Below are 27,003 nucleotides of genomic sequence, written 5' to 3'. Positions count from 1 at the left end.
GACCTAAATTGTAAAGGGAACTTCATGCTGAAAACTTGATATGAGGTGGGCACATTCACCTCAGGCCTCAGAGAACCTCTCCAAATTTTTTTTTCACGAGGAAAATCTAGCAAGCAGTCAAAGAAGACCAGGCACACAAGGACACAAAGCAACATGAAGAAGAACCAGCAGAAACAACAGATGCACACAGACTTCAGATCATAAATTTTAGAAGTGACATAGTAGATTTGAGAAAGTCTCAAACAAAACTACTAGATTAAAATCAAAACCTTGCTACTTTGTAGCATATTGGACATAGCAGAAGAGAGATTTAGTGAACTGGAAGATAGACTGAGTTAGAGCAGTCTGACCAGTATACTCTACTACTCACACAGGGATCTTGCCAACTTAAAAAAAACCATTGTTTGTGATAACGTATTTTGGTTACATACTAACCTGAAGTATTTGTTCATACTTTGTTCATTTTCTGAGTAGCCTAATCCTGAGCAGAAATTCCTTTATCAGAAGAGATGAGATGTACCTTGGTATCCTCCTGCTTTTGACAAGTAAACTCTGGGATATTGGGTTGTAAATAGAGACAGTTCTGGGAGGAGTTGACTAAATATGTGTCCTGGGTAAATGCTAAGTCACAGAGGGTAGCTGGAAGGAGTGGAACGTGCATGCCAGCTCGGAGCCACTGCCCTTTGAAATCTTCTATAAATCCTGCTTTTTATATGGTCATGACTCTTTACTGTTCTTGTTAAGAACAGACCAGAGTTTTTTCCCCTACACTTTAAACCCCATTACAGAGGCGTTCCAGAGAAGATTCATGTTTTTCCTATTATTTAGCTTTCCATGCTAAATAATAACAGCTGTCATGTCAGCAAGTAACCCAGCTTTAGCTTTTTGACTGCAAAATGTCCATCACAGATCTTCTGTCAGTAGTCTAGTACCTGTTGGTTGGTTTTGTTTTGTTTTGTTTCAGAGGGGACAAGACAGGGCTACCTTGGCCTCAAGTGTGAGAAGAGAGTTGAATTCTGCAGCCTTAGGCCATCGAGTCCTGGCTCCATAAATTCAGAATGTATTAGGGCTTATCCTGTGCCTGTGTCAGTTTCAGGGGCCTGGGATCATTTCCCATCCCTATCTGCCATACAAATTCTTTAGGATAGACTCTGCTTTTTCTGAGCATTTGTGCTTAGGCACTGCCATCACAGCAGTAATCTCATTTTGAAAGGTTATTGCAAGAATAATTTTTCCAATGAGAGGTTAGCAGAATCTCATCCTTAAGGAGTTCTCTTATTTGCCACCTGATATCTGTGACCATTATCACTTTTTTATTTTTTCTTTTTAAATTAAATTTAATTTTTCTATGCCTTATTTTCAGCTTACAGTTTGCATTTGTTTTGGTAGATCAGTGGGTAAATGTTATCAATGTATTTAATCTTAATGTTGGTCCTGCCAAAATATTTTATATGTGGGTTCCACTTTTGTTTGTTTATTTGTTTCTTCTGTACTCTGGATGAAGTGCTATACTGATAACTGTCAGCTAGTGGAATGAAGAAAGAGAGGAACGAAAGAAAAGACAGGGAGGAAGGCAACAGGAAGGAAGAGGCTCTTCTGACTTCTAGTTCTGGGAGGTTTTTGACACACTGGAAAGAACTGTGACTGTGCAGTCGGCCATACCTGGGTTTGAATCCTGGCTGTGTTCCTAACCAGTACTCTTAAAGCTAGTCCATAGCTCTAGACTTCAACAAGTCACTTAATCTTACTAAGCTTCAGTTTTTATATCTGTAAAATGAAGACAATAATATCTAACTTTGCAAGATTGTTATGAAGTGTAGAGGATGCAAAGTATCTAGCCCAGTGTCTAGCACATACCAGATAGTCATTAAATGATAGCTATTACTATCCTTATGTAGTGGGTGCAAACTAAACCTGTCTGTGCCTCATTTTCCTCTTCTGTTAAATGGGGATGATAATAGTACCAATCTAACATGGGTGTTTATGAATCTGAAATGAGACATGCATGAAGAGCACTTAAAACAATGCCTGGCACATGGGAATTCTTCAGTAAATGCACAAAATGATGATTTTGTTGTTGATGATGATGATGGCAGCAGCATCACTCCAGCAACTGACTGGCCAGTGGCATATGAATATATCCTAGTACCTATTGAACCAGCTAGGATTGGATAATGGGTTCATTCATGTATGAACAAGGAACTTGAAAATGATGGCAAAGTGGATTAGAACATAAAAGAAAAAGTATTAAGGAATTGGAATGACCATGTCTATTAGCAGCTGCAAGAAATGGCCACGTGACACTTGGCCCTTGGGAAGAATTATTCTTGGTAGGAAAGGGGTTTTACAAATTAAAGAAATAAATAAAAGAAGGGAAATAAGACAATCCGTCCTACTCCCTCAGGGCAGGGCTTTGTGTAATTTTATGGAAAGTGGTCCCAGGAGAAGGCAGCAACTACACTGAAGTAACCAGTAGTTGGGAGTGGGAAGTAGGTTACAAAGTTCTGGGTCCCAGCTAAGCCAACTTTCTGAGATGTAAGACTGTGCCCTCTCACCTGAGAACATCTGGCCCACATCTTGTACACCCCTGGTGTATCCCTTGCTGGTGACTGGTGGATGCCCACTTCCTCCATCTGCAGTGGACTAGGCTGACTCTGACCCCAGTTACTCTTAAGGGCTCTCATGGCAGCTCCTAAAGGGTGATGGCTTTGGTGGCTGCCAGGAACTCCAGGGATGGTACAAAGAGTAAACTGCTGTCCTGGAGGCCAAGAGATGTGGGTTATCATCCCAGCCTTGTCGTGACTATCTCTATAACCTTGAGCAACTATTCCATTTCCATGAGAAGTGACTCTTATTCCTTTGTTCATGTTCACTCAAAAGACTTCTGTGAAGTACCCAACTGAATGCCAAATCCTGGAAGAATAGAGAGAACAGGCAGCACTCACTTCAGTATGAAATTATTCCTGTTGAAGTAGAGAGTGTGCGTATAGTGGCTTTCTAAACCGGGTATTTGCTACACATCTTGAATGGAGGACCAATAGTCCCAAATGGACCTTTCAGACTGTTCCTTGGTTCATATCAAAAGAAACGATGATAATTGGAATAAAATACTGAACAGTAAGTGAATCTGGGCAAACGAAATATGAGTGTTCTTCATACTAGTCTTAATCTTTCAACTTTTCTGTAAATTCGAAATTATTTCCAAATAAAAGATTAAAAATTTTAAAATGAAAGAATCCCTAATGATCCAGACCAATCAATCAAAATGCAAATAAGTGATAATATTATATAATAGCACGTGATTTGTCACTCCACAACTAAGACCACTGGATTTGGAGGGAGAAGACCTGGGATCAAGTCTCAGCTCATTTACCAGTTTAGGATTTTGCCTAAATTATTTTACCAATCTGAGCTTCCATTTCTTTCATCTATAAAATAAAGATGATAAAGTTTCCCTCACAGGGACTTTGTGAGGATTCAGTGAGATTATATATAAAATATCTATATTAACTATATAATTTCTATGTATTATCTACATAATGTACACACATATATGTATACACGTCCATATAAAATTGTTTTGCTCCTCATAAAGTACTATGCAACTATTGATGGCTCCCCGCCTTAGCTGAGCTCATCTGAGTGTATCTGTTTCCTGGAGCAGCTTACATCAACTCTCAAGCTCCCTTCTGTTTTCTTACAGCCTGAAAGAATTTCAGGGGAGCAGTATGGAATCCATTCTGACGTCTGGAGCTTAGGAATCTCTTTCATGGAGGTATGTTGTTGTTTGCAAATAGATGCTTCTGTGTATTTCTGTACTAATATGTTCTATCAGGAAGAATGAAGATTTTGAAAAAAAATTAAACCTTCAGTTTGTTAAATGTATGTGTACACAGAATTTAATTCTAAAGTCCTTATTTTTATATCCTTGCGTGGCTTGTGAACTGACTGTTCTAAAGTGCTACTTCTCACAGATCACCTGTATAAAACTTACCTGGAGTGCTTCTTAAAAATGCAGCTTCCCAGACTCCATCCAAGACCAGTTAAATCCAGATCTCTAAGACTCTGCACTATTAACATGTTCCCTGAGTGATCCTTATGCACACTAAATCTGGGAAACCTGTGTTGTGAAAGAGATTCAAGAAGAATTATGTGTGATGGTAGCCTTGTTGGAATGCATATATAACTTCCAAAGGTGATTACTTTAAAGAGTACAGCCCTACTCATTTGGATGTATAAATTCTATGTGTTGATTTAGAAAGAAAAAAGCCACCTTGTTCCAATATGGTCATATCGTGTGTTGGGGGATGGGCTGTGATATGATCTGGGAGACAATAAGGGGTGTGTATTTAACACAATTTTAATGTCTTTACTCTTTATAGCTGTGCTTAGAATGGATTTTATCTTACTGTGCTACTTGTAGCCCCACTAGAACTCTGTGGTAAGGTTTCTATACAATGACTGTTGATCTATAAGGAAATGCACATGATTTATATTAGAAGGATATCTGGCTCAATGTGAGTTACAGTAATATAGAGTCTGGATATTCACTAGTGTGCTTCGAGAATTGTTTCTCACATACACTAGTTCAGATAAAGGAGGACTTTTTAAAAAGTAGAAAAGACTCCTTAAATAAGGTCATGGTTAGAGTTGAGATCATGATTTTACCACTTTTCTTTGGTCAAATACTTTTTCTGTGGTTTTTGTAATGCATGAATGCAGTTGAGTTTGTAAGGAAATGTCTTCAGACTCAATTCACCTGTGCTATAGAAGGAAAGCAAAAATAAAGTATTGAATGTATAAACCGTATTCTTCTGATTCTCATAAAAGGGAATCTAAGAGGAAATACAATATGTGTGCATCAGGTGAAAAGTTAGCAATAATGGTAGACAAATGCTTAGAACTGAGTCTCCCAATGGAATCCTGAAGGGCTTGTTCAGTTAGCCTATTTCAGAGGAAGCTAGTGCTGTTGACGTGTGGGGCTCAGGTCTTGTTTTATAATTTTCCTTTGCATATTTTAAGTCATTTGTCATTGAATGTATTTAATAAACAACCAGATCCAGTGTAGAGTATTTTGGAAGTTACATGGTGTAGAGATAAGAATCCTAGATTGGGAATGAATCCTAGATTGTACTTCGAGCTTTGCTACTGGTTTTCTAGGTGGCCCTGTGCAAGCCACTGTCCCTCATTTTGGGCCTCAGTTTCTTCATCTGTAAAATAATGGTCTCTACGCCCCTTTCCAGACTAACATTCTATGATTCTAAACAGTCTGCTGTTGTCTTTCTTTAACTTTCTGCAGCAACTCTGGAGTTGTGTGACTTAGTGATATACCCTCGCATGACATAATATGAGAGGCATAGCAATATTGTGAGAGACCACCACTAATAGATTTAAGATTTAGAACATATGTGAATATTCACCATTCATTCCTTCCACATTTATTTTTTCATTCATATATTGAGCTCCTGCTATGCCTGCTAGATAGGCAATGGGGATATAGTAATGAAAAGACACTCTAGACTTGACTCTCATGGAGTTGAGTTTGGTGAGGGCTTGGGGCGTGAGGAAAAGGACAGAAAACAGAAGGATAACTAAATATATAATTTTTCAGGTGGTGGTAAGTCCTATGGAGAAAAATAAAGTGGAGTAGTCCTTTCTGATAAAGTAACCTTTGAGCAGAGACTTGAATGATGTGAAAGGAGGGAGCCATCGGGCAACAGCAGATACAAAGGTGCGAAGCTGCAGTGTGTTTGGCATATTTAAGAAAGGCTGAGAGACCAGGGTGACTGGAGTAGAGTTAGCAAGGGAAAAAGTACATTCAGAGAGGTAGCCAGGGACCAGACCATATACCACCTTGTAGGCCATAGTAAGGACTTGAGATTTTACTCTGAGAGTAAATGATCTGAATTACATTTTCAAAGGATCACTGGGTGCTCTGTGGCTCACAGACTATAGAGAGGCAAGCATAGAAACAGGGAGATCAGTTAAGATAGGTAGGTAGGTAGATAGATGCCTAGTAAATAGAACGTATTTACATGGCATATTGAAAATATGTCTGTCAAGTATTTTGCTGGGTGCTAGGGAGACAAAGATTAATAAAAAGAGATTCATTGTAATAGAGGGAGGGAGATTGCCATTGATGTATTTGAGGTTTTGTTGATCGTCTTCGTTTATCTGGAGGTACACTATTGAATGGTCTCTGGAAGACTGAAGAAGACAGACTCATTGAATTTGTAAGATTGAGGAGGATTAAGGCATAGGGAACTGTGTGAAAAGTGTCAGCGCTAAGTGTGGGACACCTGAATGCCAGAAGGAATGGGTTGGCTCATGTGGTGAAGAGGATGGTAGAAGAGCTCAGGAGTGAGGGCCAGAAAAAGTTAGGCATTTTGATTCTTCTTGTGTTTTAAAATGGATGGTGAGAAGCCAGATGTTAATTCAGAAGGAGGAGAAGATATCGTTACAGGATGCAAAGTGCAGTCTGATTATGATCATCAAAAAGGGTGGTTGAGCACCTCTTTGTGCATCTGGCTTAACTAAGTGTTTTCAGAGGAACTATGTGATTGCAGCCTCTCTCTTCTAGGAGCTTATGATCCACCAGACAAGCACGTGACAACATATGACCAAACACGAGTGGTAGACCAGTAAGTGGTTAGAGAATAGAGTAAGGCCCCCGGCATGTTTTATACCAAATTTATTTGGGGTACAAGGTGATGAGAAATATGTGATAGGGAAAGGGAAGTTGGAAGTTCTGAGTCCATACATGAGAAATTGTTGGTGATTCAATAATGAAGAGAACCCCAAAGGTTCTTTTTTCCTTAGGGGTAGATGCGATGAGAACATTATCTGAAGAGATGGGAAAGTTAGTCCAAAAGAAGCACTTGAAGGCCAAGATTCTTCTTTGTTTCCACCACAGTATGCTTAGAATAGATGTGGTAAATCCTGTTTAAAACTACTACAGATAGAGGGGCTGGCCCCGTGGCTGAGTGGTTAAGTTCGCGCGCTCCGCTGCAGGCGGCCCAGTGTTTCGTTAGTTCGAATCCTGGGCGTGGACATGGCACTGCTCATCAAACCACGCTGAGGCAGTGTCCCACATGCCAGAACTAGAAGGACCCACAACGAAGAATACACAACTATGTACCGGGGGGCTTTGGGGAGAAAAAGGAAAAAATAAAATCTTTAAAAAAAAAAAACTACTACAGATAGAGAAAAGTGTGAATCTCAATAGAATTTTAAAATTTGAGTAACTAATTGTGTTCTGAAACATTCTCAACATCTTCAAAGAAGAATTGCTCCTCTTCTGTTTATCCTCACTTTTTTTTTTTTTTTTTTTGAGGAAGATTATCCTTGAGCTAACATCTGCTGCCAATCCTCCTCTTTTTGCTGAGGAAGACTGGCCCTGAGCTAACATCCGTGCCCATCTTCCTCTATTTATATGTGGGACGCCTGCCACAGCATGGCTTGACAAGCAGTGCTAGATCCACACCCAGGATCCGAACCAGCTATCCCCGGGCCGCCAAAGCAGAACATGCGAACTTAACCGCTGTGCTCCTGGATCGGCCCCTGTTTATCCTCACTTTTAACAACAAGATTCCCTTTCTAGGTGTGCACTTTGAAGAGTAGAAACTTTCATTTATTCAATAATTATTATTTAAGCACTAACCACGTGCTAGGCCTTGGAGAATGGAGCATACAAAGCTGAGAAAAGCCTACCTCTGATAGAGAAGACAGACACCTACAGCCCGGAACAGTGTGACAAAGTCCTCAGTAAAGATATTTGTGAAGGATTCTGAACCACAGAGGGGAGGGAAGGGCAGGAGTTTCTCAAAGGAATTGACAGTTGAGGTAGAGTAGTCTTAAAGGGAGTTTGCCAATGGGAGAAAGAAGGAAAAGGTGGAGGAGTCCCTCCCCCCATCCCCTAGCACACTCTAAGATGGATCCCTGTAAACTCTTCAGGAGAGATCAAATGTCAAAGTATGCAAGGTCTCACCTAGTGCCACTTCACTCCGTTTGTGTGGATACCTTCCTCAAATGTTTTGAGGCAATCAGTTTATTCTCTTAGGATACCTGTGGTAATGAAACGAATGGGATAAAAATATAGGAAACTGGGGCCAGCCCCGTGGCGGAGTGGTTAAGTTTGTGCGCTCCGCTTCAGCAGCCCCGGGTTTCGCCGGTTCGGATCCTGGACACGGACATGGCACCACTCATCAGGCCTTGCTGAGGCGGCGTCCCACATGCCACAACTGGAAGGACCCAGAACTAAAAAAAATACACAACTCTGTACCGGGGGGCTTTGGGGAGAAAAAGGAAAAATAAAATCTTTAAAAAAAGAAAAAAAAAAAGTATATATATAGGAAACCGAGCAAAGGAATTTTCCTGAAATGACACAAGAATCAAATGAGACAAAATGGGAGTTAGAGTTTTCTATCCTTTCTACCTCTACCTAGCACCCCCACCCCCAGTCCAATAAACTCTCATCCCATCCCTGAGGTTTGGTGATGCAAGAATCAGAAGGTCACTTCATTGTTTTAAACTCCTAAAATAACAAAGTTCACCCTTGCTTGCCTTCGTCATTCTGCTCCTTCCCTTGTTAATGTGCTGTCACACTCTCCATGGGGAGTCATAACGAGGCCTCTTGCCATACTCTTTCATAAAAGATAATGCTACATGCCACTAAAATGTGCCATTAAAAAAGTCACAGACAGGTACATTTGTGCCTTAAGCAAAGAATCTTTAATATCAGAGCATCTTTTATCCAGAGACAGAACTGCCCCCATCACCTCTTGGTTCAGCATCCCTCCATTTGTGGGATAAAGTGGGTCTCTTCTAGGATTTTGTCAGCTGTATTTAGTATTTGGAGTTAGCAGAAGTAACCTGAAGATGGAAACCCTTAAGAAGGGAAAAAATGTTATTATTCTGCTAGACTAAAGCACAGCAGTTTTATTAGATGGGAAGAATTTGACGCTTTCTATTTTTTTTGTGGATTTATTGTACGGTTTTCAATTCAGATCTTTAAATGTATTGTAGTTCTCGTGTGGATTAGTTATGGAAGCAAATAAAGGTCATTGCAGTCTGTGGGGTTTGTATGGGCTCACTTTGTAATGGGGAAAAGAACCCATATGGAATTGCACTTCTTCCTCCTGCCAGGAATCAGTGGCAGGAATCAAAAAAAAGAAGATCCACTAACAAGGATACAGAATTCCTGAACTAGGGCAAACAGGGGGGATTAATCCTGCCCCTGGAGTATTTGTTTGACTCTTCTAGAAAGCTTGCACAGATTCAGTTGACTGACTGATTTTTAGGACTATTCACGCTCATAGTTGCCATTCAAGACTTTAGGGCCAACTTTTAAAATGAAAATGAGTTTGGTACATAATAAGGTCTTTGTTTTACCAAGTGTGAGGATTTTATTTAATTTTTAGTGGTGAGGAGTAACTAAAACATTTAGGGCACAATTTTGTAATTTCACAAGCAGCTCAGTACTTATCTCCTCCTGCAGAATGGCTTGAGGAGAGAGTCCTACTGTTGTTTTTCACTAATTAGTTACTCCACTCATATTCTTGTGTGATTTGAGTCACAACATGTTTGCAAAAGCTGGAGTTTTAAGTTGGCCCTTCTTGGGTCAAAAAATAAGCCAACATACACCCTGCTCTAGGCTTGCCTTTGCAATACCCAGGATGGCACATATACATTTAAGAAGGCACCAGGCCAGTCTTGTAATGTTCTTACTCTCACTGAGTGTGTTGTGCAAGTACATGTTCTGGTTTGTGATTCTATCTGGCAGGTTATTATAAACCTTATTAAGGTTGGTGATGAATAATCTTCTGATGGGCTTTTCCGCAGGAGTCAGACGGAAGCGCTATCTTTAGCACATGCATTTTGCTTTCTTCACTTGGGTCCTTGCTCTTCGTGTCTTTGTTTGCCTCCTCTCTCTGCCAGTCTCTTGAGTCCGAGGCATAAAACAGTCTGGCTCAATGTGCTTGGTTAATTGGAGTGTCATCTAGTCCTCTGAGACCCCTCTTCAGCATGATCACTGTTTTATTGAAGTGGTGTCAGTGATGTGTTAAATGATGACAGCAAGGTCCATGGCTTAGAAAAATCTCTCTAGATAGGTGAAGAACATATTCAGAGAGCCACACAAGGTTATTGTCATCAAAGTAATACCATCTTCTGAAGATTTTTATGGGTTCTGTTGTTTTAACAAAGTTTTTCTTTTGAGTTTCAGAATTACCTTTACCAAGTTAAAAAATAAATCCATGGAATACTAACTATAGTGCTCGCTCTACATGGAATATCATTTTTCTGCATCTCCCCGAGATAGAGTTTAAATGCCAGTCCTTTGTGATACCAACTCTGATCTCTCCAGCTGAAAGCAGTATCTTCTTCTGACCTACATCTGCATCTTCCTTGTGGCATGTGCATCTTCCATTTTGCATTATAGTAATTTGTAGGTGTGTCATAGTTCCTTATGATAGCATTCAAATCTGATTCTCTCGAAATCTACACTCTCTAGCACAATTCCACTGCCCTAGTGGGTACTCAAGAAATATTTTTGGCTCAATTTCTTCAGACTTTTGTAATGATTTTAAAGCAGTTTCTGAGAATAAAGATCAGAGTTTAAAGTTTGATGCAGCCTTGAATATAGTGCTCATAAATGTTTGCTGAATAGATCACAAATGTTTTCTTGTGAAGAAGGGCTTTCTGTTTGCCAGAGTATCAGACCCAGATTCAAATTCCACTTTTGGCAGTATAAACTATAGATCCTTAGATAAGTCATTTAATCTCTCTGGGCCTTAGTTTCCTCATCTTTAGATGGAAACTCTACTCCAGAGCTTCTGGACAAAGATCACAGTGAGAAAATTAAGCCATTATCCCCTCTCTTTAGAAGGAATTACCTTTTGAAATGTTTATATTTGGTTCAAAAGCCTACTAATTTGGTAAAGCATGGAATATATGCTTTAGCTTCCACTCTCACCTCAAACTTCACTAAAAACAACCATAAAAGAATTTATTTTTAAAGGCATGATACCATAAAGACAAAGTGAAAGGGGAAGGAGACAACAGCAACTGAATTTTGGATGTGGGAAAGCCGATGGGCAATGGTAAACAACTTAACAACGCTGAGAATGCCGAAATCCTAAGCCAGCAGGAGTAAGAAGCACCCTGATTTCCTGGAGAACACCCAAAAGGCTCAGGAAGTGGTAGTACCAGATATCTGGAACTAGGAGTGAAGATGGAAACAAAGAGAAGAGAATTATTTTGAAGTTTTTTTGAGAAGCAGTTAAGCTGTTTGACCCACAGATTCTGCCCCTAACTCAGCAAAAGCAGACAGTTAACCCTCTCCAGCCCTAACCTAAGACTGGAAGGAGGTTTTTTTGTTTTTGGAGAGAATAAAATAAGTGATGCCTGGCACTGTGGAAGACTGTGTCCCTTCACTGAGTACAGAGGCATTAAGTGAGTTTGGACTTTTAACGTAAAGACGTCCCAGCCTTCTTACCACGCCCTGTTCCTAGGACACTGGCAGCCAAAATTACCTTTCAGGCAGGAGATCAGAAGAGACTTTCCCTAGGGAAATGGGACCAAGAAGTCTTAAAGATCCAGACATTGAGAGTTCTCCAAGGAAACAGCCCAATTTGGTGATGTTCCCTCAGTCTGCAAGCTCCACAGGTGAGCACAGTGCTTCCAGTCAGATTTTCAGTGCCTTACTCTTAGCAAGACATTTGAGGAAGGCCTTTAAGGTGAGAACAGAGACCTCAAATAACTGAAAAAAAGCAACTTGGAGGGCCTTGGAACCTATGCAGGGGAGGAAAATTCCAATGAACTACTGTAGTATTCTCAGAGGGATAAGAGAAAATGTTACATCCAGGAAACAAGAACTGGCTGCTGTTACAAAGGAACTTTCAGAGAACAATAACAACAAATAAAGAAATGAAAATCAGAGAACCTGGTCAGGAAGTCTAACATGAAAAACAGAAGTTTCAGGAAAAAAGAATAGAGAAAACAGAGGGGAGGAAATCATCAAAGAAAATGTTTTCATTTTAATTTTTATAACATGAGGGAAACACTTATATGCTGTTTGAAACTGCCCTTCTCTTAGTATTCCTACAGCAAAAACAAAACCTTAGTTTTTTTCTAAATAACCTGTGTCAATGCTTTTCCCCAGAGACAGTGAGTTTTTGTTGATAAATAGTAAATTTTTAAATTTTCTGTAGACATCTATATTAGAATTTTTCCTAAGGAGAATTTAGCATAAAAAGTACAAGTAGTTGGATGTAACTACCTTGTCTTATGGAAATGTTAAAAGCTGCAAACACATCTCATTTTTGAAAATTTTGCCTTTCTCTATATTGTTTAATGGGTGCCAGATAAGACTCATTAGATACCAAGAAAATAAAATATAATCTACATTTATAAGCAAACACATAAAGCTATTTGAAGTTAAAATAAAAGTGTTGAAAAAGTGGCATAGATCACCCAGCCTAGTACCCTTGACAGAAGCTTCTGGAGAAGTTTGATGAAGAGGATGTAGTTTTCTTTCTGTGATGTCAGTTTCAGATTCAAGGGCTGTCATCCTAATTCTTGAACTGTTAAAATCCAGATTAACCAGATCTGTTGGCACCACCGCTTAGAATCAGTGTGAGCTTGAACAAGTCATTTTGCCACTCCAGCTGTCAGTTTCTGATCTGTAAAATGAAGATAACATTAGAATTGTTTAATTTCTCAAATATTTGCTCAGTGCCTTTTATGTGCCAAACACTTTACTAGGTGCTGGGGAAACATTGGTAGGTAAAATAGGCCTGTTCTCTTTCCTTGCTGAACCTACAATGTAATGAGGCAGGCAGATGATAATAATAGTAAATTCTTATTTTTTGAAAGCAGACACCTTCTTTTGTGAACACTTTCATTTAACAACAACAACCTTATGAGGTTACTTTGAGAAGTAAGCTTCTCTTTGAAATAACATCCTCATCTACGTGTTGGGTGTTTACTGGGTGATGAGAATTAGGGAGCATTATCTAGACGTGGTCCCTGCCGCTAAATGGATAGAAGAAGCCATTCCCTGCTCTCCCTACACAAAGCCCCTGGAGACACAGCTGTCTCTAGTGGGCCAAGCTGCGGCTCTGTTTGCCTTTGTGGCCCTTGGTGATTGTGAACCGGTTCTGAGGGGTGACGGATGACTCCAGATGCCCTATGAGCGGCTGCTGTCAACTTCTCTGTACCATAACAACTTGGCATTTGGTGTGCTTAAGTACTGACATTTTCTCCTCTTGTTTTTTAAAATTATTGTCAAGAAGATGAGTGAAAGTTGAATTTTGTTATACTGTGCTCTGTCTGCTGCTCCAACTAGTGAAAATCTTACCTGTTGAGCAGGTGGTTTCTGCTGAAAACCATCAAAAGGCAAAAGGATCAAAACTGAAGGATCCAAACACCAAGGAAATTTCAGTGGAAGATTGTATAGGAAAGTGGGTGGGAGTTTCCTTTACAAGGCTGAGAGGCCTTGTCAGTGGGTCTCCCTTCCTTCCATTGAAGAATGTTGAGGAAAATGGCATGTAAGTTTCCATCACTCATTCCCCTGCTTTTACTCCCATTTTTGTAATTGTTTTAACTTGAGTTTTCTCACTGTCATTTTTTTGTCTAAAATTTTTTGTAACTTACTGCAAAAAGGAGCTGTTAAAATGACCTTTGGCATATGATGGATTGACTAGTTTAATCCTCTGCAAGGTTTGTGAAGGGATCCAGCTGTCTCAGATTACCATGCCTAAATGTGCATTTTCCAAGGTTGTCAGTGATTGTAGTGAATGTGAAACTGGCAGACAAAGTGACGTGTTTTCCACTGAATGAGGCATTGTTGAGCTTGCTTTGTGCTCTCAGCTATCGTGAACAACCATGAGATTGACAAAACAAGTTGGAACAGGTGCTAGCAGTCCCAGCTAAGCATTTTATTATTTTGATGGATTTCGGACTGATTTTAAAGTTTTTACAGCAGCACATGGCCAAATTCTGTATGCACACAAACACACACAATTTGGACTTCAAAAAAACCATTAAATCAACAAAGTCTTGATAGGAAGAATAAAGAAAGGAAGAGAAGACAAAGCAAGCATTTGACAAGCCATATTCAGATGTTTGAAGGACTGTCATTAGAGAAGAGGCGGGCTGCTGCTTTATAACTGATTGGCTGAACTTTCTGAAACTAAGAAACAAACAGAAAAAGCCCATAGTTTTCTATTCTATATAAAGAATACTTTTCTAATGGCTGGATCCCTATACCCTTCCTACTCAACAGTGGCATCGTCGCCTTTAGGGGTTAAAGTGCCCCATCCATGGGGGGCATTGAAGTAGTGACTGAATAACCACTTGTCTCAGATTTTTTTTTAAAGAAGAAATACTTTGTAGAAGAGACAAGTATAAGGTTAGACAGGCTGCCATCATTTATTTGGTCACTCAGCAAATTTTTGTTGAGTGCCTATTATGTGGCAGGTACTGTGCTGGTCCCTGGGGACATTGCCGTGAAGGAAACTGACAAAACCCCTGCTTTCACAGAGCCTATGTTTGAAAGAAAGATGCTTGACAATAGTAACTTGTGGGACAGAAATAAACAGCATTGTGTGATGGGGGTAGCTGAGTGATGTGGAGTTACTTCTGAGTCGAGATCTAACAGATAAGAAGGAGCCAGTCTTCTAGTGACATCTGTCAACTCTAAAATTCTGTGTGAGTGTGATATTTGGGGAAGCGTTGCTACTACCTTTAAGATATCCAGTGGTAAAAACCACTAGAATTCTATCAATACTCAAATCCAGTGACCTGGAATTGGCTTTAAAAATCCTCTCAATCCAAAAGTCCCATGCACCCCTATGTTCACTGCAGCATTATTTACAATAGCCAAGGTGTGGAAGCAACCTAAATGCCCATCAACTGATGATTGGATAAAGAAGATATGGTATATATACAATGGAATACTACTCAGCCATAAAAAAGGTAAAATCGTCCCATTCACAACAACATGGATGGTCCTTGAAAGTATTATGTTAAGAGAAATAAGCCGGATAGAGAAAGACGAACTCTGCATGACTCCACTCATAAGTAGAAGTTAAACATAGAGACAAAGAGAATTGATCGGTGGTTACCAGGGGAAAGGGGGGGTGGGGGGAGGGCACAAAGGGTGAAGTGGTGCACCTACAACATGACTAACAATAATGTACAACTGAAATTCCACAAGGTTGTAGACTATCATAATCTTAATAAAAAGTTTTTTAAAAATCTTCTGGAATATCCTATGGACAATATTACATACTTTGGTTCTGAACTGGATAGTAATAACTTTAACATCTTTATAATATTTATTTAGAAAAGTCTTTTACATACCTTGTCTTGTATTTAGAGACTAACATGCTTTTTAACCAGAAGAGAGACTTTATAACTTGTTACGTCAGATCCCTCCTCTTGCCCGTGAGGAAGCTTGGGTCCAGAGAAGGGAGGGAATGTTTCCACACTTACAGCACTGTGCAGAAGAGAACTGGAATCGAGGACTTCTGGTGTGAAGTCTAGTGCTCTTTCCTCTATTTCTAGCTGTTGACATCTTCTTGCTCAGTGTCATTCTAACAAGAAGGATGGCAGCATAACACTTTACGTGTACATAAGACTTAAAGCCTTTTGACATTCCTTATCTCATTCAAGCTTCTCCTCACTATGAGGGGAAATAACTGAAAAATCAGTAATGTAAGGCACCCAAGATTGTTCCAACGTATAAGCTTCAAAGCTCCCATTTTGCAAATAAGGAAACTGAGATCCAGAGAAATCAAAGGACTTTTCCCCAAAGGTTAAGTGACTGAACCAGGCAGCAGCAGTTAAGTGTCCTGACTCTGGATTAAAGTCTGCTTCTTCCATTATGCTGTAGAGAAGAAGTAGATCGAGTAGACTGAAAAAAGAAGAGGTAAATGATAAATGTAAATGGACAGGAAATTAGATAAAGGAAAAGACTGGTTTATTGTGACTCTGCTCTTTAGGCAAGACTGCTTTTCACAGGATTATTACCTACACTATTCCTATAGCTGGTTCAGTTTTACCATATTTCAAAGTGTACAATTGCCATTGTTTTTTAGAAACCAAGGCCTAGGTTATTTTTTTTAAAAAAACATATAAATTAACCTAATCTCCAATATGTCTGCTATAACAGGAAGTGGGTAGGTGAGAATTCCATCTAATCAGTAAACGTTTATATAGTGCTGCCCTGTTGGCGGAAAGGATACAGACTTGGCTCTCAGGAGCTCCTTGACCAGTAGGGACAAAGAGAAGTAAAAGTGCAATGGAAGCATAGAGGCCTGAGCAGATGAGAGGGGCGGCTGATATCAATGTCAAAGCATTTCACTTATCTGTGACTGCTTAACAAACTACCCGACACTAGTGGCTTAAAATGGCGACCATTTATTTACTCACAATTCTGTGGATCAGGAATCCTAGCAAGGCTCAACCATTCCATGTAGTATCCACAGTGGCCTCTAGTGAGGGTGCAGTCAGATGGTGTGTAAGAACGGAATATCCAAGATGGCTTTGCCTGCATGCATGGTGGGGGTGGCCACTCCATCCGTCCTTCCGTCTGTCTCTCTCGCTCGCTCGCTCTCTCTCATTCTTTCTCACAGGAGCAACAACACATACAGAGGCCAGAAGTGTGAGTGTGAGAATATTACTTGATTATGACTTCCTTGACCTTGAAATGTCTAGAAATAGAAGTGTAGATTAGGTTGAGCTTGATAGACTATACCCCAGTGCTGATGTTTTCTCAGGTACTCACAGCTGCATGACTCCAGTGAGCAGTTTGGAAATGGAGACGTCCCCAGTGCTAAGTCTCTAGGGATGGTGATCATGATTAAAGTCACCCACTGTCAGAGGACACAGGTCAGCATTACACAAACATTTTGAAAGGGTGTCATTTCTTAATTCTTACTATGAAGATTAAAATGGTTATCAAATTAAGCACATGAGATGATTTTGGAGACACTTAACTCTAATCTTTTCCCTTCTTGTGACCTTTTAGTCTTTAATAAGAAATAAGCCATCTAAATTAATCATAATGCTTAAATATGTGAGAGTGATTATTCTAAGCAGTGATGTGTAAGAGGGCCCTGTCAGTTAAGACTATCAACCCCGATACTGAAGAGTTTGTGTACTACGTTCATTAAAGTATTGTAGCGTAGAAACAACCAAGCCGTGTACCACCAGACTGACCAGGCTCTGGGAGACCTCACATCACCATCATGGGATCATCATAATCAACAAACGCTTATTATCTGCCTACTGCAAAATACTATTTCTCACGTCACAGAGAATATATAAACGTTTATGACTTAGAGTTTACCCTTAAACAAGTTAGAACTTGCCAGGCATTACAGACACACAACGATGCAGAACACTAGGAACTGTCACCAGGTGGGATGTGATAGATGGCCAGGGAATGATACGGACAGGGACTGATGTGAATTTGGTCCTAAAATTGTCCTCTGGAACTAACTCCTGACAGAAGAGGAGGAACAATTTGAACCAAGTCCAGAAAGGATAGGTAGCTTGGACTTCCATCTATTCCTCTCTTACACCATCTCAGATTCCAGATGGGAAAATTACCCTCAGGACTGCATTTTGAGTTGTGCAAAAATTTGAAGAACATTTATTTTTGTATTAGAAAGGTAAAGTGTTTGCTTTCATCCGTCATGACTGGACTTTCTCTTTAATTCAGTCTCTCACTAAATTTCCTCTCAATGTGCAGAACACCATCGAAGAGACCTTTGCAGCTGTTTTTAAATGACTTTTAGAGATTTGGTTATATACCCAGATATTTTAATTAGCTTTGCTCTGATTAGAGCTACTGATAGAAATCACCTTGGAACAATGAGTGTCTTCAAAGCTACAAAAGTGGGTCTGTTTAAATGGAAGAGTTTTTTTCCTTTTTTTTTTTAATCAGTTAGCTGCCTCATATTTACTATGGCCTAGTTGAAAAAATATATATAATTTAAACCATAGTATACAACCAAAAAATTATTCAGTCAGAGTTTTTAGTCTAATATAGATAGATTGATATATATACACACACACAAACACATATACATATATACACACATGTAAACCCACACACTCTTTTTTAAGAAAGTGATGCCGGTGAAATAGCCTAATGGGAGAGGAAGGAGAATTATGTGTTTCGAGACAGCAGGGTTAGAAAGACCAAGCAACATTTAAAGATTGAAAACAATAGCATTTAGCATGAAATCTATTTTTTATCATCCTTACCCAGCCATTAGAATGAAGAAAGACAGTGTCCAGCTGTAGCAGTAGTTTGCTAGCAGGAGAATTAGAAGTAAAGGTACTAGTGCCTGAGGGGCGGGTCATGAATTAATAATTGCTATGTGGCGGATGAGCCCCGTCAGAAGAGCTGAAAATGAGGAAGTTGCCTTGCAGAGCACTATCAATCACTCAGTGACCATAACTTCCAGTAATTAGTGTATTTTATGGGCCTTTGCTTCAGTGACTCGAAAGCACATATGCTCCAGTCAGAGCTAAACTTTGCCGGAGTAATATTCCAGGATGATTTATCCTCCTGCTGCACTGGGATATAACCCTATATTAGGTGAAGATTGTGAACTAAGCTGCAATAAAGTGTAAGTTTAGGTACAGTTTGCCCAGGTTGAGACCTCAATGTATCATGCTTTTCAGCATTTGTGGTTAGGCTAAAGCAAGCAATCATTTTTAACAGTGAAACAAATAAAGCAATTAAAGGAACAGCATTAGGATATTGTACTGGTGAATTACTGTTGGCCTCTCCTTATTTAAGTGTCCACTGTAATGAGCCCATTTCTAATTTTAAAAAAAACTCTATTAGAAACATTTATTTGTAATGCTGTCCTTTCTCCACTATTATTAGTAATCTGTGGGATATAATGCAAGACCTTCTGAATGATGGGGAAGTGCTTGATTTCTTTGTGCTACTGTGTTTGGGCTCCTTAAGTTAAAATAAATTTTCTTTTCATCAGTGGACTCTGGCGAGGATGAGGAATTCTTTTGTAAATAATGGCACCTGCTTAGAAGCACTCCTGATGGGAACCTCACATTTAGGCTCTTTCTACACAAAGAAAACGTTTTATTTGTGAGCTCTCAGAAGCACTTGGCGCTTTCTGTGCAGGTGTAATGCATTGTTTGCAATGGTTCGCCCATTGCACTAGAAGTCTCTGGGGCTTCTGCAGACAGGGTCCTTTGCCATCGCCAAAACATCTGTATAGTCCAGAGTTCCTAGTAATTTAACAAGCTTTGTCACCAACCTACAGTGTAACCTTGGGCAAATTAATTAAGCTTCTGGTGCCTCCATTGGGTCATAATTCTGTTTGTGTTAAAGAAATCCTTAGAGTTTATAGGAAAGTGTTATGTGAAAAGAAGTATAAATTGAATAAGGAAAAGATATGCTTGGTTTCACTGTGTTCTTTTTTGAATGAAATGTTTCTACACCACTTTTAATGATGGTGTCCTTGAATTTCCTCAAAAAGACACCAGTGATAAGCTAATGTCACCAAGCTTGGGTGGAAAGGTGTATACAGTTTGATGTTTTTGTTACATTTATTATCCCATCTTTAATTTGCAATGTATTATAATATCATGCAAGTTAAAACAATGATAGTAAAACAAACTAATTTTCTTTAATTAAAGTGAATTAGGCTTTGATTTTAATATATTTGATGTAGTGAGAACTGATAATGTGGAGGGTCCCAAAGGTTATTAGGGCATATTTCTGTTGGGCCTGATGGTGTTAGTAATAACCCTGTTCCTCGTAGTTCTAGACATGAACAAATATGTCACTTCATCAGTCTCTGTGACTCGCACTTCTGCCCCTCCGCAGGGGTTGCAGATTCCACAAGTTATCAGCTAATGGCGTTATACATTAAAAATTGAAGCGTTCCTCACTCCGAGGCCTTGCAAGGCTTTGTTCTTAAGCCCTAGACACTTTGGAGTGCAGCTGCAAACTATAGGCAGAAGATTAAATTAATTTGTAACCTTTTTTTTTGGTCCTGCATTACTAAATCCTCCACGTTTAATTGAAATCCTACTTCAAGACGCTTTCTGTTTCTGTGTTCTTTGTTGTCAGTTTAACCTCCGAAGCACTTTAACATTGGTAAATTGCTGTTATATCCTTTGGATTGTTTTTAAACCATTCAGTAAGAGGACAGTGAAATTGATACATGGGAAGAAAAGGAAAGTCGTAGGGTAGATTTTGAGGTATTTAATATTTATTATGGTTCTTCCAGCATAGTTTCAGATGATTTAAACTCTCTCTCTAGGACTGTGTAAATTGGTCTTGGGATGAAACCTCACCTAGGGAATTTTATGTAATCCAGTAGTTAAGTCTGATTTTTTAAAGTTTCCCTGTGTCTGAGTGTTCCAAAGTGGCTGCTGCATTTCTATAAAACAAAGGTTTAACTGCAGTGCAAAATCCTTGCATGGAAATTTAATTGTGTAAAATGTGCACAAGGTAATTAAGAACAAATTTTAGAACATTTCAGACTATAAAGTCCTCCTTCAGCTAGATCACTGCCTGTATTGAAAATGCTTATTTTCAATTTGCAGTTACGTCGAGAAACATAGAATATGTCAAAATTAAGACTAAAAAAAACCCAGTGCTCTTCAGTATAACAGTAAATTTAAAACTATTCCCACATTGTTGCTATTCTAAGTAGGAGACCTGATCACCAAAACATATCCTGCGTTTGTGTTCTGTACTTACCTTCTGGCTACAATGTATGTTATCTCTTTATCATTTATGACTTTGTGACAATAATAATCATTATCAACAGAAGCTATTTTTGTTTCTTTGTACATAGCTATCTTCTATCCTAACTGTTGTTAAAATATGAAGGTTTCTATCATGCAATTGTTCTATATTTGGTAATTGTTATGATTACACCCCCACACACGTATAATTGTTATTTAGATAGTAAAATCCAACGTATTCAAATGCTGCTAAATCAAGAGTATTTCATAGATTGTGGTTGGACAAATCCAAGATGACACTAAGCAACAGTTCTAGTTTTATAGTAAAATATTAGTAGTTCACTGTTATTTAAATGTATTCCCAACTGTAAATGTTTTCAGAGCTTTTTTTTTTGCCTTTTACATAGTAAATCGCTCACAGTAAACAGAGTATTAGCAGTTTGCTGAATCTTAAGTATTTGGAATTAAAATCCACTTTTTAAATTTAACGTTAAATAGAATCCTCTCCCTTCCTCATTTCTACCTCCACCCCCTGAAAAATAAATAAAGCTTTTCCAAATATTTTACAGTGTGAGCCGCTCCCCTCCTGGGAATGAAAAGGACGTGAGAGTCCTTTGATGAACTGCTGGCGTTTATGTGGGTCCACATTTTTCAATATATTTTTTTAAAAACTGGACTTAAGCTGCCTATATTTAAATGCTTCTTTTGTAAAGATGATAAAGAGAGCAAAGATTTCTATTGGCTTAGCCCTAATCTGTTTGCTTTGTTGTGATTCTTTTTTTTTTCTTTAACTGTTAACCTATTTATAAATCTAAATCTACACACAAAGGTCGTTGGTTGGCTGAACTTAAACCATTTTAGTCAGTAAATTTAATTAAGAAAATACAGTGCAACTCATAAGCAAATGAGTTTTTTCCTAGTTTTAAACCAAACCACCCTCTTGAGTGCTGATTGCCTTGCCCGACCCCTGGTGATACAGAAACAGGCAAAATTAAAAAGGACATTAAAGCTTCATTAAATCTGAAACACATTTAGTACAGTGACATATCTGCAGGCCATTTCAGAGAAGATTACATACTCTCTTTTGTAAGTTTCCTAATTTATAATACCTTGACAATAAAAACTGGGGAAATGCAAGTAGATTAATAGACCAGTTGGGGTAAAAGATACAGAATGGCCCCAGGTCCAGCTGTCTCTGAAATATTCACTCATAGCATATGTGCTCCCTCTTCCCCATAAGGGTTCAGTGTTTATTTTGACTTTTGACAGCCTCATGAAGAACTTGTTCTTCATGCAGGCATATCTGCTACAAGCCCTTTTCCTTTTTAACCTTCTCCTAATTGAACTTGATAAAAGAGTTCTAGGCCCTGGCTATATATTTCCTTCTCTTTTGCCATCAGACAAAATAGTGTGGAACATAAACACTGCAGCTACATTAAACCTAGAAGGACAGGAACATACATGGAAGGCAGCTCCCTCTCCCGGGGCCTTAAAGTGACTGCTGTGGTGCCAGCCTAATAGTGCCACTGCCAGTTTTCACGGGCGCAGAATTGGAATCCTTGGCCGGCTGCTGGAGCAGCCCAGTGGTGACACTCTGTGTGAAAGAACATGATTATTTGACTGCTCTGGTCAAGGACAAGAAACCATTCTCTATCCTCTGACTGAAAAGAGGTCAGACATGCAAGATGTCTTAGAAGCAGTTCTCCCAGGACTATAGTTGACAGGCAGGCCTGAGATTCCACAGGATGTCAGGAAAGTACACACAAAGCAAAGCCAACCCCAGGAGTGGTGAGTTCACTAGTTCAAGCACTGCCACCTGCTCCCAGGCAGACTGGTACAGAGAGGCTCCAGTTGGCCAGCCTGTACTGAATTTCTCTCTGTTCTCCTGCATGGTGGTATCTTACAGAAGAAATGAATGATCAGCCATCCTTGTTACCTTGTACCAGTCATGACAGAGGGGGCCGAGTAGATGTGTGCATGTTCCCAAGTCAGCTGTAGCCTGTCCTCTCTATAGAACAGTGATGACTTGAGAATTTGAGGCTTTGTGGTGAAGTGGGAAGATTCATATTTTTCACCTTATCCCACTCTTTTTTAAAACCTTCCATTTATCATTGCTTAGTTCTTTAAACTGCAAGAACCAGTGGCCAGTGTTGGCACCCGCCAGCTAGTTTAGATCTTAAATATACTGTGGTAGACAAGTTTCTTCTGCTGGTAAGTCATGTGGACAGAATTCTTCCGTAGTCCTTAATGACATGTTGAACATGTACCCAATTGGATGGCAGAGCCCCTGTAGAGGCGCTTGAGATAGAATGTTCCAAATGCTTTTTAGTAGTTATTAAGCTGTTGGTTTTTATAGATGAGAGATCCTCCTCTTGGTAGTTGTCTAACTCCAAATGGAGGAATATGCAAAATTTGTAATCCACAGATGAGTGTGATGATAGGTGACAGCTTTTGATGAGCTGTCACTGCCTGTCAGTTCAGTAGAGAATGGTGCAAACGCCTAGTCCACCCATTAGTGCCACAATAGACCACAGTAGCTCCTCCTGAATTGGTGTGCACACTCATTGGCCAGAAACACACTGTATTTTCAAAATGTGAGGCAAATTGATGGCACATATTGGGTGGGAGTGGAGTAGGGGCAGTGGAGAGCTGAATCCCTCCCCTTCCAAATAAATAACTGTTTATAGACAACAAACATAATCACACAACACCTTAAAAGGGAGTTTGGTTAATATCCACACTCTCTTTCCTTCACCCTACGTTGTAATGTTTTACTATTTATATTTGAAGGGATTAATGATATCCACCAAATGAAATAACAATAGTATAACTTTATATCTTGAAAATCAATGACCTCTGAGTATTCAAGAAATGAGTGCAAGGTAATGAAACATACAAGGTTTTCCAAAACAGATATATATAAATATACATCCAAATGAGTGTTGCTTCTTTCAAAGTAGTCACCTTTCCTGGTCATGTGGTTTTTTTTCCTTTACATTGCTGTTGCTCAAACTGGTCTTACAACTTTGAAAATTAAACTCAGCACTTCATGTTTATCCTTAGTAAGGAACAAAACATTTATTCTTTGAAGGTGGCTTTGGGTTTTGGTCATACCTATAGGGCATTCAAACCTTAGTCAACAAATAATTTAGTGGAGCAAAAATCTGAGGAGTATAATTTTAAATCCAAGATACAATTCTAACAAAATGAAGTAGATGTTCTTCTCTTGCTTGAAATGATTCTGAATACAGTTCCAAAAGAGGAGTTCAGAAATGTTTGAGCAGTGTCAGTGTGTTTGAAATAAATGCACAACTTCTCAAAATCTAGAAAAGCAATGTAACAACACTGGAAAGAACAATGGATTAAGGTACAGATCTTGGGGTCAGTCGCTAGGCTTCTACTGATAAACTGTGTGGGAACTTCTTCAATGGGACTCTGAGGTTCTAATCTGTAAAATGGATTGATTCTTTCTTGGATCCATTCCAGCTTCAGAGTTCCCTGATGTAGTGATTCTGCTTTGAAAGTAGTTACAAATACGTGTAACGGATTTTAGCCCTGAGACTGGGCCACATTATGAAGTTGCAAAATTTTGCCGCTATTTACTTTAAATACGTTATGGTATGTTTGGTAAATTTGATCTCATTACTTTATATCAATCCTGTTCCTAGTTGAATCTTTTGTTTGTACAGTGAGAATCCAAAGGCCGAAATTAAGTAACTGGCCTAGAAACATAGCAGTTTACAAATCAAGCAAAATCAAAAGCTCTAAGGATTCACTTTCCAAATTTCAGACTTAAACTTATAGTTCTGACTTCTCAGTCTTAAAATTGCCATTTACCCACTAGTAGTGTCTCTTTTCTTCTAACTATAGATAGAAAATGGATGAAAAAAACTAACAGATAAATGGAAATAATGGCAAAATTTTCTGTTTCATATGGCCCATTCCTCACTTCCTATAACCCTCCCTGTATACTTGTAACTGAAAACTCTACAGAGCTGTGGGCTAGGAACAGTTAGGTGTTCCCATTTTACAAGAGAAAAGCCAACAGTCTCCTTCCATTGTTTTATATCTCTGTCTAGAAGAAACTGTAGCTCACATGTAAATGTGAATAATGCCCATAGAGCTGAGAATATTCCTAAGAGAAACCACATAAGGACAATATTTAGTTGTTAAAATTAGAGTATTTTATTGGAGATGCATCACTGTCCATTGAAAATGTCCATTCTGAATTCAACTCTTAATGTAATTACAGCAGTAATTTAGTTCATGCATTCAAGGTTGTGAGCTTTTTATATTTGCTGGACACAGTTCTGAAATTTAGTACTTGTCTGTCTTAAGGAGATCTGCCCTGCATGCAAATCTATAACTAGACAAATATTATTTCCTTTCCCAGCTTGCTCTTGGGAGGTTTCCATATCCTCAGGTAAGATTGTTCATTACTGCCGTTTGCCACTGTGACATTCATTCCTATGTATGAAGGTGCAGGGAGCAATTGTGAACATTTGAGCCACATACAAATAAATCTGTCCTGTTAAATTGAAAAGTGATATCTTAAAGGAGTCATTTAGAAGTCTCTATTGATTTTTTATTTTTTTAAACTCCAGATTTTTTTCGTCTTTGTTAAAGGTTGAAAGCCATCATCGTGCTCTTCCTTTGTGTGACATTGGTGATGTTTTCCTTATCCTCACTCAGCACCATGTGCTCAGATTGAGGTTGAGGGAGAGGCACAGCCTTTTCTTGATACACTATTCGAGTGTTTGGATTTAATTAAAGTTATTTGAATTAAAGGATTGAGATGAATGGTAAAAATATCTAAATAGGTCATTATTTTTGCTAAGCAAGTAGACGGACCCCAAATTTTATGCAGGTGTGATTTTGAACATATTCCTTTCTAAAATTTTGCCTCTTCCTATCCACATTTCTAAGAAAACAAACCATTGTATTACTATTGCTGATGATAATCTTTATAATTTCTTTAATGTTTTTATTATAGAAGGATGCTAACACTTAAAATATAAAGCTATTTTGTGATTTGAAAATGATTCCCCAGTGCGTGTGGGGAAATAAGTGAAATGTCTAGAGGGATGAAAAATGAATGGTTTGACTGTTTTCCTCTGGTTGATGCTCACTGTTTTTCTGGCATCTTGGTCTGTACAGGCCAAAGTGCCTGGAGGCATGTCTGATTTAAAGGTGGTGTTGGTCTCTGCTCTTTAAGCATCTATTAACTTGCTATTATTATGCAAATAAGTGTTGTATTACACATACTAATTTATGCATGGTTAGATTATGCAGATGCATCACAAACATGGTTATTGAATAATAGGATGGGGCTCGTTCTCTCCACCATCTTTATAAGCGATTTTAAGCAAATTCTCCTGGTACCCATGTGAGCATTTAAAGACCCTTCACATACTGAAATGTCTCTTTTGTATCCTTTTTCTTTTACAGTTAGAGTCATCAGATAAATGGAAGAGAAATTCTCCAAGTTGTTAGGTTCAAGAATGTTAATCTCATTTTTCAAATTTTTAGGCTTCTTTGTTTAAACATTATCTTTTCCTTAAAGAGAAAATTCTAAAATGTAATCACTTGGCATGCATTCTAGCATTTAGTGAGATTTTAGTATATACAGCCTTGTTGCTTAGCTCTAGGTAGCCCATCAAATTAAAATCACATTTTCAGGATTTATAGCTCATTAGAATATTTATCTTGGTAAGCCTATTACTCTGTCAGTAATTTTTAAACAATTCACTATTTGGCCAATTTATGCAATCCCCTAAAATTTTGTAATTGAAGAGAAGAGACCCTGAATAATGTATCTCTCGAACAAGTCTTGGTAGAAAACTTGTAAGCCATCTAATAAAAATGCCAAAGATTGAGAATGTAGCTATATTCTTGAGATTCCTAATATTTAGAGTAATTAATCAGTGAGATTTGATAAGTGATAAGTCTAAGAAATGGATTGCCATTGCATTTGACAAGTGAAGCGTTTGAAGGCTCTGGTCAGTTTGGGAAGAGACTGAATACCTTTGCAATATTGTTTTCTTGAGTGTCTAAGTATACATTTACTTGATCAGTCAGCTGGAGGTGGGAAAATCTAATGTGCTGAGCTCCCTAGTTAGCAATAATCTTTATGCCAGAGTCGGGGGAAAACTGTATTCCTTAAGTCATGATAGAATATTGTCATCAGATTGGGACATTTATTTCAAATAAAAGAAGCAGCTTTGATACCATCAGGCCTGTTTCCCAGATCTTTCAACAGAA

At 38.7% G+C, this 27,003-nt stretch overlaps 1 protein-coding gene across 6 annotated transcripts in view; it reads left to right on the top strand.

Moving 5' to 3' along the window:
* Positions 1–27,003, top strand: part of LOC124233101 (dual specificity mitogen-activated protein kinase kinase 5-like) — a 135,154-nt gene that overhangs the window by 29,775 nt on the left and 78,376 nt on the right. For 4 of the 6 annotated variants that reach the window (XR_006886973.1, XM_046650214.1, XM_046650212.1 and 1 more), the window contains exons 4-5: positions 3,704–3,775; positions 25,136–25,165. Coding sequence is in view for 5 of the 6 variants with exons in the window: in XM_046650214.1 (XP_046506170.1) it covers positions 3,704–3,775; positions 25,136–25,165 (102 nt within the window). In the remaining variant the exon portion in view is untranslated. The remainder of the gene's footprint in view (positions 1–3,703; positions 3,776–25,135; positions 25,166–27,003) is intronic. The other 2 variants (XM_046650217.1, XM_046650215.1) reach the window with 1 other exon arrangement.

This window comes from Equus quagga, unplaced genomic scaffold (genome assembly GCF_021613505.1).
Source record: "Equus quagga isolate Etosha38 unplaced genomic scaffold, UCLA_HA_Equagga_1.0 153_RagTag, whole genome shotgun sequence".
NCBI lineage: Eukaryota > Metazoa > Chordata > Mammalia > Perissodactyla > Equidae > Equus > Equus quagga.
Note: the sequence above shows the minus strand (reverse complement) of the source record. Positions and strands in the feature narration are given on the sequence as shown.